We start from the raw sequence: 22,500 nt of genomic DNA on the forward strand, positions 1-22,500 counted from the left end.
TCTTGGTCAGAGAAATGGCAGATGAATTTTAACATTACCAAGTGTAACGTACTAAGTGTAAGAACTCACAACCCATTACACGGGTTTAGTGTGGACTCCACAGCGATAGGTAAAGCAAAGTGTGAAAGAGATTTGGTATAGTGAACTCTGACCTAAAACTAAGGAAGCAATGTATTAGTGCGAGGAATAGGGCTAACAGGGTGTTAGCCTTTATTAACAAGACGGTAACCAACAAAAATGCAGAGGTCATCCTCAGACTCTATTTAGCGTTAGTTAGGCCACACTAAGATTATGCTGTCCAGTTTTGATGCCCACACTACAGAATGGACATCAACTTGCTAGAATCAGTTCTGAGGAGGATGACCAAGATGATTCAGGGGCTTAGGAACCTCCCATATCAAGATAGGCTGAAACATCTCAATTTACATTCACTAGAAAGCCGAAGAGTGCGGGGAGATCTGAGAAGTATTCAAATGGGTCAAGGGTTACAACAAAGGCGATATAAGTACTGAGAATTAGCCAGCAGGATAGAACATGTAGTAATGGATTTAAATTAGAAAAGTATAGATTTAGGAGGGAAATAGGCAGGCATTGATTTAGCAATAGGGTGGTGGGGGAATGGAAGACTCAACAATCACATAGTGAGTGCAGGGACGATAGCTTGTTTTAAGAGTAGACTTGACAGCTACATGGACAAGGATGACAGGTGGTATTGGGGGATGGAATCTGGAACTGCCTTGTGTAGGCCATTCAGCCTCTTTAAGTCTCCTTATGTTCTTATGTTCTTATGAAGTTGGTTAAAAACATCAAAAGGATCACAAAGCAGTTCGTGGAAATCCCGCAACTTTTCCAAGAGGCTTTTCACATGGGCGAATTCAGTTGCCAATATGTTTAAAAATATGGGCTTAATGCTATTGAAGCCCCTGTTTTTGCAGTAAGTCAATCTTATGCTTTTGGAATCAGTGCAAAGAACTTGGACTTGGCATGTCTAGGGTCTGTCTTTCTTGCCTGCCTTACAGTGATTAGCTTTCAGCACATAACCTCTGCTCTATGCAATTCCGATTAGTATGTGCAGATCTAATAAAATACTGGTAAATATTCCATGGAATAAGTGGTATTTGTCCAGGTGAGATGTTTAGAACGGCTCAGACTACCACCACTAGGGGTTAGGTTGGAGGTCAGAGGTTAATAATTTGCTCATACATAGTACTGATCACTAGAGGTTGTAGATGGTTCTCTCATCCCCAGATTAACAGGACTAGAGGTTAGGTAAAGGGTCATAGGTTAATAATTGCTCATACATACTGATCACTGAAGGTTGTAGATGGTTTTCTCATATCCAGATTACCAGGACTAGAAGTTAGGTTAGGTCTCAAATTACCAGCACTAGGGGTTAGGTGAGGTTAGAGACCACAGGTTAAAAATTGCTCACACATTCTGTTCACTGGAGGTTGTAGACTTCTCTCAAGCTCAGACTTTCAGCACTAGAGGTTAGGTTACATTAGGGATTACAGGTTAATAATTGCTTGTACATACAGTTCGCAGGAGGTCATAGATTGTTCTCTAAGGCTCATATTACCATTACTAAAGGTTATGTTATGTTAGAGGTCATAGGTTGATCATTTCTCTTACATAGGTACTGTGCACTGGGACTTGTAGATGGTTCTTCTTAGTCAGGTTGTTTCAGTAATTGAAACTCCCCTCCCTGGTGATGCTGCTCTGAATACAGTGATGCCTTCAAGGCTTGGTTCGACATAGCCAGATTGGGTTAACTGCTTGATGGCTGGCTTGCAAAATTAGGCTCCCCAATACTGCTCCATTTTGCACATATATTCATAGATTTAGAGAATTATGCAATCACTGTGTAAAGAATACTGACATTGAAAAAAATTACCCTTGCAGGCAGCATACCATCCCTTGGGGCTGGCCTATTGTTTGGCTCTCTGCTTGGCTTTGGTGCCTACCAGCTGAGTGAGAACCCAAACAACTACTACCTGACCCTTGGCACCAGCACAGTACTTGGGGGCATCATGGGCATGCGCTTCCTGAACTCTGGAAAATTTATGCCAGCAGGCTTGATTGCTGGATTGAGGTGAGATGACCCTTTCCATTTATTATATATTACTTTTTCACCCCTCTTCGCCCAATGACCAGAGTCATTGTGGAGCATCCACTGGAAATACCAGGGTCACTGACCTTGTTTTTGCTGATGATGCAGTAATCCTGGCAGAGCTGCTGGAGATTTTGGTGATGGCTCTCGAGGCACTGCGCGAGGAGGCGAAGCCCTTGGAACTTCAGGTCTCCTTGGCCAAGACCAAGGTACAGGTGTTTGGAGGTTTGCTGGATGAAACAGTAAAGACTGTTCATGTGTGTGATGAAGACATTAAGATCTCGGAAAATTTCACACACCTTAGTAGCGTAGTTCAGAACAGTGGTGAGTCTCGCCAGGAAGCCTTACGGCGGATTGGCTTGATTTTGGACTTGCTCAGCACGAGTACAGTAGCACCTGGTTTATCCAGCACAAATGAGGGGAAGCTCGTGCCAGGTAAATCGTTTTGCCATTGATTTGACTTACTCCTATAGAATTGCTTTTTTTTTTTTTTTTTTTTTACGTCAAGGTCTATAGTGCCAGTAGTCTTTCTTGGTTGGGCTTGGTGGTTGGCCCAAGCCCATCATGGTGCAGGCAAGTCTTCATAGTGGCGCCATCTATTCTTAGCTGGTAGCAACGGATTTGAACCCACATCATTCAGGACAGGGATGGAGTACGTATTCATATTCGGTATTCGTATTCAAATTACATTCGAACACTGTATTTGGGTGTATTCGTATCTGTATTCAAATAATTATCGATATAAATCAAAGTATTCTCATTTGTATTCAAATGCAAGGGAAAAATATTTGTATTCTGTGAATAATCTGACAAATATATACTTCAAAATATATATGATCAGAAATAACAGGAGTTGTTCCTTACAACTCTAGCCCCCTGGGCGGACGCGGAATCGTCTTGAATATATAGTACGTGTTCATGAGCTCACTTACAGTTGCATAACTTTAGAACAGTGCTATACCCAGTTACGTCAAGAACGTATTTTTCAATGGAAAGTATTCATGAATGTATCCATGAATACTTTTTAGAAGTATTTGTATCTGGATTAAAACCAAATCGTTGTATTTGAATTTGTTGGAATTTGAAGCATTCACATTTGTATTCAAGTACGTAACTTTTGGAATCACTTCATCCCTGATCCAGGATGCAGCGAAATGTGGGACTGGCATGCTAACCACTCAGCCACCACCTCCCCAATAGAATAGAACTGTAGAATTGCTAATAAAGTAGATACATCCTCTCTTACCAAACACTAAGTAAGAACTGATTACTTAATATAAAGATGCCAGTACTTACCAATAAAGATGTGTAGGGAAGTAGGTTAGTACAGTACAATATCCAGGTAATCCACAGGTGTAGCCAGGCATAGCCACAGTAAGGCACAATAGTAGTTGTATAATCATTTACAGGCACTTAACCATAATGTTTCTTATCCTAACTTATTTCTTAAGTTCTTAATCTTAAAGTTCACTCTCATGTGCTAGTTAAAGGCCACTGGTACCGGCTCATCAGCATAAGACGAGTCCATGGACACAGGCACTGGTGGCTCGGTTGATGTCCCTTCAGTGGATGTGCCTGGTTGAGGGTCATTAGGAGGCTCAGTAGATGCCATGGCCTTGGCAGCCCTAGCACTGGCCTTGGCAAACAATTTTCTAATGTCTGGCTGTTTAATTGACTTCCTGCATTCGTCCATCACCTCATTCTTTATTGTATGAAGGTTCATCACGTCCTGTGCCTTGATGAATGCTTGATCAATAGGAGGCTTGTTTGATGTCCCTTCAGTGGATGTGCCTGGTTGAGGAGGGTCAGTAGGAGGCTCAGTAGATGCCTTAGCCTTGGCAGCCCTAGCACTGGTCTTTGCAAACAATTTTCTAATGTCTGACTGATTTATCGATTTCCTGCATGCGTCCATCACCTTTTTCTTTAGTGTGTGGAGGTTCATCATGTCCTGTGCCTTGATGATTGCTTGACACTGCAAACTTGATAAAGGTCTCCAATCCTGCCAAGGCCTCAGAAAATGATGGTGGGGTCTCCAAATCTTCACCATCACTTTCCTCCAGTGCTTGGTCATCTGCTCTGTCCATCTGCTTGGTCCATGGGATATTTCTGGAATTACTTTGTGTCAATCCGGCGAATACTCCATGAGATTGATTCGACACATATTCTGCATAGTCCGTCAATGCCAACCCCGACTATATCGGCATGTGGCACGTTACACAGAAGCTGATCCTGCTCATTGAGTTGTCTATGTTAGAGACAGTCCTGAGCAGAGGAAAGCAAGGGGACACTCATGAAGTTCGTGGCTTGAGCTGGGAGGTAGCCTACTCGGGATGGGAAGGGGGCCTGCATGGATACTTGCCCGGAGGGACCCCTAGACTTGGTGTCATAGGGTGGGCGAGGCGACGTGCCCCGTAGTGTATGCCCCCATTGATTGATTGATTGATTGATTTCACCCCTCTAAAGACCTCCCAAAGTTGTTAAAGTATTTCATATTCAGCATAGGTTGAAACATCACTACATCACATAAGTCAGTGCTTATGAATTATACATTAAGCTGTTGTTTGCACACTTCAGCATCATTCATTTTAGCAAGCCATGAAAGCATGAATGAAAGTCTGATAGGTCTGACCATCTCTTGTAAATATGTAAAGATTACAGTAATTAGATATAAGATGTGGCTCTGCAAGCAGACATAAAACCAATATAGAGAGAGAGCTGGCAAGGTTACTGTACAATTTTACCATTTTTATAGAAAATATTAATGGGAAATACATAAGAACTTGAGGATCAGTTATACTAATTACAGCTATTATACTAATTACCCTCAAATATGATTAAAATTCACCTCATGTTTCCCATAAAACAAACTGGCAGACTTATGGCACAGACTCCAAAACTGATGAGATGTAAGGCAATGTACTAACCTGGTGTTTTCTTCCTCCCCCAGCTTGGCCATGATAGGGAGACTGGGGGCAAGGGCTGCAGGACTCACAAGCACCAAGATGCAATAGTTTTATGTACCTATCCAAAAGTATACATGATGAATGTTAACAACTTTGGTAATAGACTTCATTGATAATATTTTACCTTGAGCATACCCTGTAAGCTTGCACATAATTATTAAACAAAAAATAAAAAAATCTCACATCTCTTCCATCCTCTCTCCCTTATTGAACACATTCAGATAAAACAGTCTGTAATATAACTTGGCATTAGATTAGCAAACAACAACTGCTTTTAAAAGACTTGAAATGAAAAAAAGAATAACTGAAGGCACTGAGTTAACCAATAGGATATATAGTATAATAGCAAGATACTGAAATGAATTACTGACAGAAAACCTACTGGAAAAAAATTAACTTATTAACAGCACTTTCTATTTTTTTCCATCTGGGATATTTGACAACTGTGGAAAAAACTGCTAAATTAAAAGAAAAATATCACTGTTTAGACTTTAAAGATATGTATGTAACAAATTTCAACTTATGTAACAAATATACTCCTAGATGAGAGAGGAATCTCATCTTCCCATGCTAGAGACATGAAAATGACACAAGTAACATATGTCAGAGAAAAAGTGAAGATTAACAATGTGGTGATGAAGCAGAAACTTTGGAACCCTTATATATATTTATATATATATATATATATATATATATATATATATATATATATATATATATATATATATATATATATATATATATATTGTAAATCAGTGTTTTCTTGCCATTGTCAGCTTAGAGAGGGATAATCATCAGGTTCACTTCACTTGGGTGCCATCTCATGTGGGCATCCCTTTTAATGAATAAGCGGATGCCTTGGCTCAGCGTGCCCTTAATAGGACTCTAGAAAGCACTCCTGCAGAATATACTTATAATAATATCAAGGGCAGACTAAAACTCCACAAAAAGCTCAATCGACTCTGACATTCCCAGCTGCTATGAGAGGGGTAGTCAAAGCTCTATCCACTATGTCCATGTTTTGCAAGACACCAATGTCACCTATGGTAGAAAGAGTGCCTTATATGATCTGGTTGTAATGCGTCTTAGACTAGGGTATAAATACTACTGGGAGGTGAGTGGTGCCCTGCCCGAATCTTGTGCTGTGTGCGCCAGGCTGGGAGGTCACACCCAACATTATGTCCTTGAGTGTCATGCCATAGCCATATGCGAGATGGCGCCACTATAAACACTCGCCTGTGCCAGAACAGGCTGGGCCGACCATCAGGCCTCACCGGGAAGAAGCCTTGGACCGACCATCAGGATCCAAAGGGAAGAAGCCTACCGGCGGAATAGGCCAAGACGTAAAAAAAAAAAAAAAAAAGCCTGTTACCGTTCACAGGGTATAAGTGATGTGCCTTCCCTTGTCTCCTGGTTCATTAATCATGACACTGTAGCTGCCATTATTAAAGAGTACCCAAAGTTTGCTGCCAGATGGTGAGCTAGGTAATTGCATGTGTACCTACTCAAGAATATTGTCAATATTTACATTCCAATTCCTTTTTGTTAACTAACTTCAACTTGTGTTTGTAGTTTTGTACAATGGATTTTTTTTTTTTTTTTTTTTTTTTTTTTTTTTTTTTTTTTTAACTAGCCTAGTAAGGGGTTTGTCTGCAAAGACCAGCCATCCCCCTTTGTTGTACTTTACAAGATAAATATTTCAATTCAATTCAATTCAGGTGCCAACCGTGTTAATATGGCGTCCCTGACAGAACAATCGTCATCATGAGCGTGCTCGATACGTGTAAACACCTTGAGCTTTGAGTCATGGGTGCTCGGCCTGCTGTAATTCATCACCATCACGGCCTGATCACGTGTTAGACTCGTAGTGTTAGTGTTTAAGTGTTGAGCCCCTAGAGAGTGTACAGATTACCAAGAAAGGTGCATGTGTGTGTGTGTGTGTGTGTGTGTTTTCCATCAAGGTTAGTGATTTTATTTAGTTTTTTTTAAATAAAGAAATTCTCTCTCTCTCTCTCTCTCTCTCTCTCTCTCTCTCTCTCTCTCTCTCTCTCTCTCTCTCTCTGCTGAGTGATTTGAAGTCTCCATAGGTTACTTTAAGTTTAGGGCCTGTAAGTCTGAGCACAGTCAAGGATCCAGATACATACTTAATGTAGTTGGTACAAGAACAGGTTTAGGACAGATAGAGTTGCCTGAAGTTGTCATTTTCATGACAGCATATTATATTATTACCATACAGAAGAATATGTACTTTTATTCTGTTACTGTTTGGTTGCTAACCTAGTTTATTATGATACATTGCCTGCCAAGTTAGAAAAGACTAAAGAAGGCTGATTTTTTTACCTAGTAAAAACATATGGCAAGTTGGCAACATTAGAGCAAGAGAACTCACTAAACTCAGTACAGTATATGTATTTTCCACCAGTTGGTCAGTCACAGTCAGTGCCTCTGCAGTTTGCTTTTGAGATTACCAGTTCAGTGGCACCTACAGTATTATATAGTATTATACAGTATTATAGCTGAATTTAACTCATGGAATACTTTTAGTTAAAAAAAATTAATGATTTAATCATTTAATTAAATCAATTTGATTTAATCATTGCCAACCCTGTTTTCAATTTCTCTTTGTTATCTGACACGCCCTCAGTGATTACTCTCGTCACTTCATAGCACATTCGTAAGGAAAAGCAGTGATCGGTAGCTGCTCCAGGTTAAGTTAGACAGGTTAGGCAGGTTTGGTTAATTCTAGCTTTTGGTTTCATTAATTAACTAACGCGGTGCTATTTCGTCTACTACTTGATCACCTGCTCTTCTGTTGTCACATATGTATTCTACTAACCTTCAAACCTCCCGAAAATCAGTAGGAGAGAGTGTGGAGATCAAAACAACTGCGGAAATAGCTGTGATTCTCGTCTCGATGTCATGGCGAATCACTGAACGAGCCGCGTCGTTCACTTCACTAACCTCTCACTCCTCACTCCCTCCCATAACCACATCATTCTGACAAATATGATGAACAGGGGTATATCAATACACCAAAAAGTTATTAGTACTGTTTTGCTGGAAGCTTCCCTCGGCGTCCATAGGCTTCTAGAAGGCTCCGGGAGGAGCGAGCAGGGCAGCGGGGAGCAAGGCGCCCCGCGGGGCGCGGCCAGACGCCAGGCGGGAAGTGTTGCCAACTCGCATATATTTTTGCTATATGTTCTTGTATGATCTAAAATATACTGTAACATTCTAGACTGTACTGTTCTGGATATATATTGGAGAAGAGGGCGAGAGAGGGCGAGTCCCAGTCATAGTAAGCTAGTGGTAAGTGAAGAGTCAGAGTGAAGTGTACTACTAAAGAAGAATATTAAACTACAGAAGCTGTGCAAAGTGTTTACATATCTCCCTCCCACGGAGTCTCCTGACGGCGACACGGAACCCAAGTAACACGTCCGGTATAACAGTACTTACAAATCAAGCTCCAAGTACAGTAACAAAGGGTGAAATAGTGGCCCGGGCCACGGACACGAGGTGATGAATACGAGTGATGGCTTCGTCCTTCGGAGTGAAAAGAAAATTGTAATAGTGGAAACTAACAAAAGGACATAGAAAAGCAAAGTCAGGGGAAGAAAAGACCAGAGAAACAGCTCAGTTCAGGGTGAAGTGTATAAGTGTGAAGTAACTAAGTTTGTGTTGTGAAGTGTTGAGAAGTAGGACCTAAGAGTAAGAAGCGACACAAAGCGGAACAGGTCAAAAGAAGAAGAAGAAGAAATTGCGCACCGCTGCCAACACTGACGAAAAGTAGCGATAAAAGTAGATAGAAGTAGCGCATTACGAACTCGAGTAACACATCACTATATAATCATACACACAAAAAGAAAGCAGATTAATTGAGAAAACTTACAAACTTATCAGAATTAGAAAAAAATGTCATGTGTCACCATGTGCATAACTTTAATTGGGGTTAATGAACTGACTATTTTTGGAAAGGAGGAGGTAGATTTCAGTGCACTAATCATCACTCTGATCACCATTTCCGTCGCGAATTACATGTTCCTGAGATATCAACAGAGAGAGAGAGAGAGAGAGAGAGAGAGAGAGAGAGATTCTACCGCAGTCCAGAACAGCTGCTGGTTTTCAAGTGCGTTCTGAACACTGATTCGTGGTTCTGAACCATGGCTCACATCCAGACGATAAACCAGGTGACAGAGACAAGTAACTACACCAGAGAACCACTTTGTTTGGCATTCAGTAACTACAACAGGACCTTAATTCAATTCACAACAGCAGAAGAATAGCATATCACCTAAACTGTTTAACTGAGCTTAAATTATTAAAAAAAATAATAATAACTGGACGAACATGGGAATTGGAGTAAAAATGAGGCAACGTAATCTTTGATTTGCAGATTATGTTCATTTTAGCGAAACTAGTGGCCAACTGCAGCATATAACAAAAAGAAAGCAAACAGGGAATGTCTGCAAGGAGGACTATAGCTAAATAAGAAGACTAAGGTTATGTTAAATAATCATACAAGTAACTAATCATCCAAGAGGAAGATCTTGAGCAGTAAATGAACGCATATACGGATAGAAAGATACATAGAAATCCGCCACTTGAATAAAAAATAAAAAAAAAGATGTAGGAGACTGGTTTGAGTGTTCCCAGAAAACAAGGCAACACATAGTGAAGGGCTCTCTTAAAGTTGTGCTTGGAGCAATGGGATTTACATCAGTGCGTTCTCCCCATTATGGAAAATAAATTAGAAACATGGCAGTATCAAATCTTTGGAATGGAGATTGTGAGGTACCCGAAGAAGAATGTACAAGTATTAGCCCCCAGCACTACAGGTTATCGCCTGGAAGACGGGCGCTGCCTCATCCCGCGGGCCTGGGCCTGGCACCGGCGCAGCATAACAACCGACTGTTCCGCAAGCAGTCGGCGGCCGCCTCCTGCACGACATCGTCTTCAGACCCCAGCATCTCCAAGAGGAGCTGAAAAATAAACAAATTTACTAACTTTACTACTTTACAGAGGACAGGATATATATATATATATATATATATATATATATATATATATATATATATATATATATATATATATATATATATATATATATATATATATATATATATATAAGATCAGAAACATTGATGACCTAACAGCCAGTAACACAATATAGCTAAGGATAAACTGTGCTGAAAAAGCCTTCCCTTTTTTCTGTCCGTGGCTGTTGGATCGCTTTTAGTATCCGCCTGAATTATCTTCTTTTCAGAATTATGAGGATACTGACAGCAATTTCCATTCTGTCCAAATTCTACTTCTGTCCAAAGCTGAATGCTTTATGTACATGAAGCACCAACGTAGATTTGCTGGCGTGCCATATGCTGCCAGTCACTCACCGGAACAGCGCCGCTCTGGTGTAGAGTGACACAGTTCTCCGGCTCCAGGGAGAGGCGGTGCAGCGCCCGGCAGGTGGGCCGCCTGATGGTGCTGTCGTCTGTCTCGAGGTACCTGAGGGAGCGAGGCAGACTTGCTTTGCTTGAACCGTCAACTGGGTTTAATCTCTTAATGGAGGAGTATATGTCTGTTATATATATATATATATATATATATATATATATATATATATATATATATATATATATATATATATATATATATATATATATATATATATATATATATATATATATATATATATATATATATATATATATATATATATATATATATATATATATATATATATATATATATATATATATATATATATATATATATATATATATATATATATATATATATATAATAATTTTTAGCCATCACTAGTCCACTGCAGGACAAAGGCCTTTTCCAACATTCTCGCCCTCTCTCTGATGCATGAGATTACTTAATAGCGCTATAGATAAAACAAATTAAAAAAAAGGCATGACACTGCAAAAATCGTGGGATTCATGGGGAAAAATGCTGACGACAGAATGTGAGTAGTTTGGGGGAGGCTCAACAACTAAGTGCCAGATTAAAGATGAGACCTTTTGAAAGTAAGACATTAATCCTTCAGGATCTTAGGTCGCTGTGTTCTTTGGCTTGAATGATGAGGTTGTTTCTATATTTGCTCAATCTTTTGTTTGATTCTCGTAATCTACTTATAAATATTTCACTGTTCCCAAATCCATTATAACAAAAATCTTTTCAACGGATTATATATAACTTTCTCCGTTGGTAGTATGATGAACTGTTGGACTCTCTCACTTCTAAGAAGAAAATACTTTTGAGGGAGCATGAAGATGTCATATTATCGAAGCACCAAAAATCTAAAAGGTCCTTAACCTTACCCATTGATTTTATTATCCAACCTGATGTTGATCAAGCCCATGAGCTGTGTCCACTTCTATATGTGAACGCGTTGAGGAAGGCTGAGGCCACAACTCTTAACGAGTAATCAGTAATCATTAACACATTTTCATATTTGATTTATAGCCTTTAAACATTCCTGACTTGTGTAATGATATATAGGCATTCTCTAATGTACTTTTTTACTTAATTATTTTACAGGAAGAAAATATAGATTGAATCACTTACTGCACAAGCGGCGCTACTGCCCCAGCCTGACCAAACAGCAGACCAGTCTCCCGAGAAACGCAGCAGGCAGCGATGGCCTCAAGGAAGGGTCGTAGACTATCGTTTTCCTGGGGAAGGACAGCTTGTCAGTTAGCGTTCAAGAAAGATGAGCGTGAGATCGCGCAAAAAGGAGGATTACATTATGTAATTTGTAGGATGTTAGTTATCAAAACAGAGACCAATTTCATATTTAATTAATGTAGTTATCATTATTCACCAAAGGCAATTATTTAGGATTATCAGCTCTTAATTAAGACAATTTCTTTAATTACGAGACGGAATTCATCAACTCTTTAGTTTAAGACAGAGATGATGAAGAGTTGCTATTATAATAAAAAATCAGATGATTTCAATTATTTTAACTCGTACCAAGCAACTAGGTTGATTACAGGAAAAAATAGCTACAAAGAATGACTGGTCGAATCATAAAGATAAAAATCAAGCTAAGAAAAAGAATGCTGGTGCCAGATCGGTCAGGTGTTCGGTACAAGCATCGGTGAAAAAGGTAAACCAGACAACCCGTCCTGGTGGCCTCCGTGGTGCTCAGTCACTGGTACAGACAGAACTTTGCACCTTTCGCTCACGGCTCGAACCCGACTCTTCCTGAGGGCAGTTCCAAACCTGGTGAGAATGATCATTTGTTAATCACTCAAGAAGTGTCCTGGTCCTGAAGACGGCCCGGCTCTCAGGGCGATGTTGTCAAGGTACACGGAACTGATGCCGCAGGGCTCACTCTGAAGCCTTTGTCGCTTAGCAGGTGGTGCGACCGTATGGGTGATCGATAACACACATTTACAATATATGTATTGATTTTGTGAAGCTGTTTATCTTGAAATGTAACACAGATCAGTAAAATAAGGTGACAACAAAAGCTGTCCATAAAGAAGTTAATTTCGATATTTAATATTAAACATATAAAAATTGTTTCATTAAATAATGTTTTTCTTTAATAATTGCCATATGCAAGCTAAGCTTTCACCGTACCATGGCACAAGAAAACTTTGTCCTGGACTGTCGGGAACTTGAAAACTATGAGGAAAACTGTAGAAAAGAAATAATAATAAATAAGCAAAGGCCAGAGCAACGTTTTAGCTTTACACTTTTGACAAATAATCTTCGTGCAATGTAAGAGCCAAGATATATATATATATATATATATATATATATATATATATATATATATATATATATATATATATATAGAGAGAGAGAGAGAGAGAGAGAGAGAGAGAGAGAGAGAGAGAGAGAGAGAGAGAGAGAGAGAGAGAGAGAGAGAGAGAGAGAGAGAGAGAGAGAGAGAGAGAGAGAGAGAGAGAGAGAGAGAGAGAGAGAGAGAGAGAGAGAGAGAGAGACTTAGATAGTGCTGTAATAGTATATTGTAAAATATTGCATCCGTTATTTGGTCGATGGCAAATCAGTAGCAATGTTGTATTATTAGCACCAGCAGCAGCAACAGTAGTAGTAGTAGTAGTAGTAGTAGTAGTAGTAGATATTGTGTTAGTTGTATTGGTATTTGCATTAGGAGTAGTATCAGTTCTGCGTTCTTTGGTACAGTATTTGAATTAAGAGTTGTTGAGTATATTATTTAGAAAATGTATATCTAATTAACGAAATATGTATCGTTTAGTTAACCATCAATTGGGATTACTCACAATTTGCGTATGCTTGGTATCAGTTAGCATAGATGATTCGTGTTAGTATTTATGACACAGTATTCAAGTAACTATCAGGAGCATTGTCTAGTAGTTAGTTAACAAAACATGTGAATTATAAGACACACTGCACCCAGACGTCTCCATGTCGGGTGTGATGCGGGGCAGTGCCTGAGCAACTTGCTGTCAGTTCATGAAGTGTCAACCACAGCCCCTTCAGTAATACTTGCCTCTATTAAACTTAGGACAGATGATATAACGAACACCAATCATGCAATACGCACTCCCTAAAATGTTTACATGGTACACCGATATGTAAACTAAAGTTCCTTGTCGTTGGTGCATTCATGCATGAGCAAGAGTAAAACACGACCGAAACGAACAAGTCTGTCATAGGATCCGCGGGCCCGGCTGTCCCCTGAGGCCTCAGAAAAAGTCGCACCACTAGCTTTACAGAGTGATGCATCGCCAGAAAACACGACATCTACAGGAAACACACAGAGCAAAGTTTGGGAAGTAACTGGCTGTAAGGCTTTAGAAAAATAGCAATGATGATAATATTAATTAATGGGTCATTTATTTTTTAGTACGTCGCTTGCGTGGGCCGCCGCGCCTCCTAGCCGGGCTCTGGCGCGTCCACCTTTTCCTGACGGCTGTGACGCGCGACTTCGCATCAGCTGTTAAAACAAAGTCATGGAGGGTCACTTGTGATTGCAAAAGCAGGTGCTTACTAATGGTGCTGGAAACCCTTGGACAGTGTTGTGTAGTGGAGTGGTGGAGTGCAAGAGTGTAACGGAACAGAGGTGAGAACATCCTTGAGATAAATCATTTCATTGGAGATAGTAATGTTTGTACTTGAATGAAGTATTTTTTAAATTTAATTACTTATTCGTTAGTTAAATATCAGAGGCAAAAGAGGGTTTGATGAGTAAGGCAGATTTATCACTATGTCCTTCAGGTGTAGATGTGAACACCATATTCATTTCATTCAATAATAATATTTACACACGAACAATAAAATGAGAATGATGCGAAAATAATATCCCACGTGCACTATACCCAAAATGCACTATATGCCCCTCTAACTTGGCGACTCCACTCTGGGTTAAACAGCCGTTAGCAGAGGCTCCAAAACCTTGTTATCTGTTCACACTGATTATTTCACAACAAATATTTGCTGAATAACACCAGAACATTAAGGTTCATCAGTTGCTTGTTGTTGTTTGTTGCTGCGCAGAGAAACGAAAAAAGACAATTTTTCAGTTACATGAATATTACAAATTATTCATTGTTGGCTCACGCATCACGCATCACTTCGATTTGAGAACCTCTGCCGTGAGTAGTGCTGTCAGCGTTGCTTTTATTCATGCTTGTATTGGCCTAAGGTATGTAATGCCTATCCGTAACTAATAATTATAACAAGGAACTACGTCTTTTTGTTTTGCGTCATAGGCAAGCTACTTTATATTACTGTCAAGGCTTAGTGAGGGGACGAAACAGCGGATGCGTTTCCAAGATGAATGAAGGAAAGGGATATGTACAGCAGGTATTATCTCTCAGAAAGAAAGGAATAGTGACATGCCATAAATGAATTGCTTGAAAATGTAATTCGGTTAGGATAAAAAGATGTTAATTAACCATTTTCTTACCTGTTACTTTTCAGTGTAAATTCAAAAGTCATTTACTGAACGCACCACTGAAACCCATCATTTCCAAGGCTTCTGCTTGGATATGATGTGACTGATTTAATTACCATACATTACATAACCTAATAAAGTCAGACTGTGTTAATGCATAATACACTTCATAAACAATAGACTTAAAACTTAATAATAAAAAGCTCACGTATATACAAGTATACAAACATACATATAAACACACACACACACACACACACACACACACACACACACACACACACACACACACACACACACACACACACACACACACACACACACACACACACACACACACACACACACACACACACACACACACACACACACACACACACACACACACACACACACACACACACACACACATTTACAAACACATTCACACACACACACACACACACACACACACACACACACACACACACACACACACACATACACACACACACGTACCCATTCCCCACACGTTTAACAGCAAGCATATCCGTGACCTACCCGAACAGCCAGGCGGGAGAGTGAGGTGACAGCCCCATAGTCCGTCATGATGGCAAGGTTTTGAGGGTCTCTGGCGATCTTGGCGATGGCTGCACACACCGCCGAAAGAACCGACTCGCTCTCACTCTCCAGCAGCGACACCAGCAGCTCTATGCCCCCGACGAGGCTTCTCACCACCTCGGCCAGGCCTTCCTGCAGCGACAATTCCGTGACCATCTCAAGTCGTGACCGAATATCAACATGGCATCCAAAGCGACTGTTTTCAATTCGGCCGGTGTTTCTGAGCCAGGCACGTTTGATAATGAAAATATTACTTCACACACACACACACACACACACACACACACACACACACACACACACACACACACACACACACACACACACACACATACACACACACACTTATTCACACACTAAGGTTAGGGGCCATATTGAATAAAATAGACTATATAGTATTTTGTGACTAACCAGCACCTCCTACAATAATTATTTAAAATTAATTTTCACGGATACTTTGTTCACACCCTAAAATAATAAAGATAACACTTACACTCTCCTGCTGTAGACAGGTGCAGATGGCATTTGCTGCCGAGGCCTGGATGCGGCAGTTAGGATTCTTCAGGTGAGACCATAAGAGACGCAAACCGTCTTGTTTCAGAAGAGCATTTAGCGCGTCTTCGTCCGCCGCGCATGACCCCAGGGCGTGGGTCACGTTGAGGAGAAGTTTGTCGGACGTTCTGCGAAGGAGTTGTATGAGGGTGGTGACTCCCCCGCCGCGGAGAAGCACCAGGCAACACTCCGGGTCCCCAGCTAGCTCACCCAGGGCTCCGACAACGTTTGTGAGAACCTGAGAACACGACGCAGTAGGTCAACTGCATGGTTACTCAGCATTCAGAAGAAAACAAAAACAAAAGATATTACTACATGAAATAGATAGACATATAAAGAGAGAGAGAGAGAGAGAGAGAGAGAGAGAGAGAGAGAGAGAGAGACGGGGTGACCGTGTGGTGGACAGGCAGCAGTAGACGGACCTTCTCGTCGTTGTGGTGCAGCAGGGCCACCAGCACGGGCACGGCGGTCAGGTCCTTGACGGCCGTCACGTGCTCCGGGAGGAGACACACGTGCCAGATGGCCTCCGACACGGCCTCCAACAGTTCACTGTCCCCAACTGCTTGCCCACAGGCTGCAGGAAGCAAACCAAATATCTCTACTGAACCACTCGCAGTCATTCTTCATTAATTTCTTTAACTTTCAATGTACTGGATCCTACTTCGGGAAGGAGAAAACACCTACATTTTTTAAACAATTGCTAGAAAACGATAAATCTCTTATACTTAAGATTGCAACAGTAAAAATCACTGAAGTTTTTTTGTTGTATCTGCACCCTGAAGGGAGGCTTTGGTAGCTTATCACAATAATAATAATTTAATAATCCTGAAGTTTAACTCGCGGATCAAGTGATGAATCAATGGAATTGAATCTTACCCTTTGCATCAGAAATTTCTGGATCCTTCTGGCTTTCGACCTCTGCAGCACTCGATGCCCCAACGGCTGACTCCACTTCTGAGGCAACCGCAGTTGGTGCTTGTCCTGACCCCACCCTGCCGCCCGTAGTACTACCCGTATCTGGCATCACTGATTGCTGGCCAAGGGAAAAGTTTGACGGTTAACTGGCCTGTACTTAGTAGATCTCAAGGATGACGATTACATGTGTACCCAGTCCTCTTCTGCCCATAACTCTTGGCGTAAATTTTAGATTTTTCTCAAGATCTTTGTAAGGCGACAAGTTTGTGAACCGTTTGTTTGGGCTGTCAGGATATACCAAGGAGATATACCGACTACACCTTTCTCTCAAAGGGGAATGGCAAGTTACCATTTATCATATTACTATGTTTACCAGAGCACTAGCTCCAGCCTATTCGTGTCATCTTTCAGATTTCATTTTCATTGACTCGGTTTACATTTACTGTTTCTTCAAGGTTATTTTTTCTTCTCAAGTGTTTCGTTACTTTTCGTTATACCCCATCAACTGATTATTAAATATTACAATCACTTTCTTCATTATCTATATTTTAAGCCTTGATTCATTTAGGCTTACAGGTAACTGTAATGTGGTCGTCTTTACCTTTCTGGATCGTGGCGGCCCCGGGGCATCTCCCAGCAAGCCTGTCTCCCGAGCAAAGGCAGGGTCTTTTTCCACCAGGGCATCCACGTACGACTGAGCTTCCCGCGAGAGGAGCGTCACCAGCACGCGGAGGCCCCCCTCCCGCACCAGCCGGGCACTGGTGGCCTCCAGCACGGAGCACTGCATGCAAGGAAGATACAAGTGAGAGTTACATTTACAGATTTACGGTGCGGCTACAATAATGCCAAATACATAATATTTGTGCCAAGAATAATCATTGCCAGTTTTATGTACCGGTAATCCCTAACATCTCGAAATATATACCTGTGAGGCTGCCTCTTGGTTACACGATATTTGTGCTAAATGAAACTTTTGGGTTCCCTTTTACGCATTGATTATTTTTATTACAAATTTCAACTCGACTAAGAATAGGTTTAGCAGACAAGTTATATGTTTATGCGGACAATGATATAGCGGCTGAACATCACATTCGGGTCACAAAGTACTTATTGAAATTTTTTGTTGAGGGATTGAGGCTACTTAAATGTCTCGGCAGGGTCGGTTCAAAGGGTTTTGCTGTTTGTTTTGGTTGTCTTATAAGGTATAAAAACCTGTAACTACCTTAGCCAGAATGAAAGAACGAAATACAACTCACCCTCGCCAGCGCCTTCGTGGCCAGCACCTGAAGGTTGGGGGTGGAGGCGTGGAGCAGCCGAACAAGGGCAGACGTGTAGCCCGCCTCCTCCACACGCTGACGGAACGCTGCCTGAAATGTAAAACGGCAGCACAAAAGAAAGATAAAGTATATATTATATTTCAATGATATAGATAGATAGATAGATAGATAGATGCACACACGAAAATAGATTAGCTACAACGATAGGCAGATTGATGGACAGAAAGATAAATGGGTAGATACAAACATAATTAGATCATTATGTAGGAAGATATGTAGGTAGACAAATATGTAAATAAATCAGTATATATACTTGTAAAAAGTAAACAAAAGACGTTATCGAAACCTCCGTGATGCACTGGTGAATGACGCCAACAACAGGAACCAGAAGACCCGGGCGGGACACGGAGAGGAGGCTCCCCACTAACTCCAGGCCGCCCGCCCGCAGCAGCGCCAGGCGCCCGCTCCTGGAGACTGTGCACGCCCACAGCGCCTGCGCCGCCCCCTCAACGGCAGCTGCCTGCTGGTGGTCCACTACCAGGGTGTTGGGCTCCGTGCGGAGGAGAGCCACCTGTAAGGGGCCGGCAACGGCCCCAAACAGAGGACAGAGAGAGTAGCCAAACAAGAGAGCTAGATTCGGTTGGCGAGATGTCTTTAGACTCCACTTTTGTAAACGTTTAAGTCGTAGGAAAGAGGAAATACAGAGGAAAGAAAGCTGTTCCTGAGTTTACCAGCGAAAGGAATGAAAGAATGAAATACTAGTTAACTCTTGCATAAGAAATCTGGACAGCAGATACTTAAAGAAACATTTTCAAACACTATCTACCAGCTTTGGGATGCCGTCGTCCCTGATGAGCGCAGCACGCGCGGCGGGCAGCACACACACCTGCGCCAACACCGCCGCAGCTAAGCCGCGAACTTCGACGTGGCTGTGACCCACCAACCCCTGAAGAACCTGCACCAGCACGACACCCAAAAGACTCGGCATGAATCCAAATCCAATTCACGCTAATGCGTATAAAAAAAGGTCGTGGGGTTAAAATTCGGGAACCTATAATAAAAATGTGAAATGCATTGATTGCTCATAGGGTAATTTCCAGTTTCAGACATTGCATATTAAACAGTATGTTATAGTACTGCGAATGTGTTGTATGGTTATCAACTTCATCCATAATACAACTACTGAGACTTAGCTTTCTGATGAGACTTAAACGGTCATGGTCAAGAAAACACGACTGTGAAAATAAGAGGAAATCGGATAACGTGTCATCTCGTGTGTCAGCCGTTTCAGTGTGCAAGTGTGAGCTAAACATTTGTCTGTTGGTGCGTTACCGTTATCGTTTATATTGAAGTATTATATATAAAATGTATTATTCATACCATCTTTGATCGTATTAAGTTTCAGCAGCGCCAGTTAAAATCATATATGTATGATGAGTTAATTGGCATGATGTATAACTGGCTTAAAAAGTTTGTGGCCGTTTCACTCTTAAGAAAACTGCAATTCACCCGTGCACTGCAAACCAATTTAGAGTAAGCGTCCAACAATCGAGTGAAGCGCTTCCAAAGTTTGGGATGGCTTGAATTCTTTCTTTCTTGATTTCAACCAATACTTTTGTTGTATGATGGCACGTTCAAAGTACAGCATGGCATGGGCGTGACAAGACAAACACTCAACCTATGGAAAAGCAACACCAAGCTTCCTTCCACCTATTTTTTTTTTCTCTCTCTCTCTCTCTCTCTCTCTCTCTCTCTCTCTCTCTCTCTCTCTCTCTCTCTCTCTCTCTCTCTCTCTCTCTCTCTCTCTCTCTCTCTCTCTCTCTCTCTCTCTCTCTCTCTCTCTCTCTGTGTGTGTGTGTGTGTGTGTGTGTAATTCACCACGGCCTGATCACGTGTTGGATTCGTAATCGCCAGCAGGTACCCTCCCGACATGAGCAAGCGCTCTTTATCGTCGATCTCTGGGTACTGTCAGGACCTCACACACCACACACCCCATCCCCCTTGCTCAAGGGGGGACAGTAACCACTCGGAAAGAATCCGGCCTGAGCGGGCTCGAACTGCCGCCTTGTCAGACCGTGAATCCTGGCAGCGCAGCGCTCTACCAGTGTGTGTGTGTGTGTGTGTGTGTGTCCTTACCTGCAACCCCCCGAGCCTGTGCACCGCAGACCGCGTCGAGGCGTGGCCACAGGCTGCCTGGAGCACCTGAAGGGATCCGATCTGTCGATTAATAGAATTAATTACAGTCATACACTATAAAGAGTCTTGAGAAATAATTAACTTGCACTGTTTTCCTTTTACACTATTATTATTATTATTATTATTATTATTATTATTATTATTATTATTATTATTATTATTATTATTATTATTATTATTATTATTATTATTATTATTATTATTATTATTATTATTATTATTATTTATTATCATCATTATTATGTTCACTGCTTGTTTTCTGTTGTTTTTCCATTATTTTTGTATAACACAAAAGTCGCAAGTCATGAGGTTAACTGATGGATGAACACTATGCATTAATGCCGCCGTAACACTCACATTGCATCTCAGGTTGCAGGTCCTCAGGATGTTGAGCAGCACCTCCAGACCTCCCACCATCTTGAGGGCCAGCTGGCAGACCTCCTGGTGCAGCCCGCAGTCCTTGAGGCCGACGAGCGCTATGGTGGTGCAGGTCGCGTTGCCAACTTTCAGGTACTGCCAAGAAGATGCAGGAGATTTTTTTTGTCAAAGCAAAAAAAAAAAAAAAAAACTACAAAAAGAGGATTCGCTAATTTGTAAAATCAAACTTCTCACCCGCTCGCTCGTAAAAACACACACACACACACACACACACACACACACACACACACACACGCACACACACACACACACACACACACACTGGGGCACACAACCGGCAAGTGCCAAACAGTCAGCGGGGATAAACAGTCATCAGACTATGGTGTGTGTGTGTGTGTGTGTGTGTGTGTGTGTGTGTGTGTGTGTGTGTGTGTGTGTGTGTGTGACATTTCCTCCTTACCTTAACCATCTTGTGAATCTGCCAGTAGTCTACACAGAGCTCCGCAGACGGCAAGTCCAGCTGGTAAATATCTTCCTCGTCATCTCCCTCTTCGTCATCCTCCTCTCCTTCCTCCACGGGCTGTTCGTCCTCTGATTGATAAGGTTCAACCTGGGAAAACTACGTATGCATTGTTTAGCATCTTATAACACACAGTTGTTAGCGCTGGAAAAAAGAAGAGATGACCTAATTACATTATTTAAGCTTGAAAAGGATGGGTTACCGCCATATTACAGTGAACCACTACCAACATTATGTAGATTCAGCGACAGGAGCACACACACAAGGTGAGCGACCATGGTTGGATGCCAAAACAAAGATTTTAAAGACAATGAGAGATGAGAGGAGTCAGTTGAGAGCTTTTTCAGCCACACCTTGATCATATCTATTGGAAAATACTCAGAAAAGATGCAGATGATATGTTTGTGACATTCCTAAATGATATACAAAGTGTCTACCGTTAGATATTTTTTTACGTAGTTTAACAATGTTCTATGATTATGTATTTTTAACTTTGATATGCTATTTAAGATATTTCATAGTTTTGTTTTGATGATTTTCATTGGTGTCATATAATAATAAAACCTTTAATCGGCACTTTTCACCTTGTTTTTCATTATCCTTCAGTACAAGGTTTCTGTAGTGAGGTAAACTGTACGCTGAATTGTAAATATGGTGGTAGACCGCAAGCTAAAGTAGAAACGGTCGCGTAGACCGCATACTAAAGTAGCACCCTTTTAAATGACCTTGAGAAATCAGATAACAACGACCTAATACTGAAAAGAGGAAATGAAGACCGAGAACTAAGAGGCCCTAAGAAAAAAGTTGAATGGAACATACCTATCGGACGCAAAGAAACACACGCACACACCCATACACACTCGTATACACACATTCCTAACAATATGGAAACGAGACCGTACGAGCGTATAATTTATAGCTACAATAACAACTAGGCAATAGCCACTTTATAAATAAGCATTGGAAAACCATTGGTAAACCCTATATCATTCTCACTTCAGATCACGGGCCCTCATAAAACGGTATATGTAGATACAAATGGAATATCGACCACAAAGAATCTTCAGCAAAGCATGTCAGGTGAAGCTGTG

At 41.2% G+C, this 22,500-nt stretch overlaps 2 protein-coding genes across 2 annotated transcripts in view; one reads left to right on the forward strand and one right to left on the reverse strand.

The window, feature by feature from the left end:
• Positions 1 to 5,266, forward strand: part of LOC126990153 (transmembrane protein 14C-like) — a 6,626-nt gene extending 1,360 nt beyond the window's left edge. The window contains exons 2-3 of the mRNA XM_050848709.1: positions 1,903 to 2,092; positions 5,058 to 5,266. Coding sequence (XP_050704666.1) covers positions 1,903 to 2,092; positions 5,058 to 5,121 — 254 coding nt within the window. The 3' untranslated portion in view covers positions 5,122 to 5,266. The remainder of the gene's footprint in view (positions 1 to 1,902; positions 2,093 to 5,057) is intronic.
• A 4,019-nt stretch (positions 5,267 to 9,285) lies between these two features.
• LOC126990154 (outer dynein arm-docking complex subunit 2-like) overlaps positions 9,286 to 22,500 on the reverse strand; it is a 14,975-nt gene continuing 1,760 nt past the window's right edge. Inside the window, 15 exon segments of the mRNA XM_050848710.1 lie at positions 9,286 to 9,968; positions 9,971 to 10,049; positions 10,461 to 10,572; positions 11,644 to 11,750; positions 15,512 to 15,703; positions 16,065 to 16,361; positions 16,546 to 16,697; positions 17,000 to 17,156; positions 17,640 to 17,819; positions 18,295 to 18,405; positions 18,662 to 18,886; positions 19,142 to 19,270; positions 20,452 to 20,532; positions 20,869 to 21,024; positions 21,350 to 21,508. Coding sequence (XP_050704667.1) covers positions 9,907 to 9,968; positions 9,971 to 10,049; positions 10,461 to 10,572; positions 11,644 to 11,750; positions 15,512 to 15,703; positions 16,065 to 16,361; positions 16,546 to 16,697; positions 17,000 to 17,156; positions 17,640 to 17,819; positions 18,295 to 18,405; positions 18,662 to 18,886; positions 19,142 to 19,270; positions 20,452 to 20,532; positions 20,869 to 21,024; positions 21,350 to 21,508 — 2,199 coding nt within the window. The 3' untranslated portion in view covers positions 9,286 to 9,906.

The sequence above is a fragment of the Eriocheir sinensis genome, unplaced genomic scaffold (genome assembly GCF_024679095.1).
Source record: "Eriocheir sinensis breed Jianghai 21 unplaced genomic scaffold, ASM2467909v1 Scaffold1464, whole genome shotgun sequence".
NCBI classification, from domain to species: Eukaryota; Metazoa; Arthropoda; class Malacostraca; order Decapoda; family Varunidae; genus Eriocheir; species Eriocheir sinensis.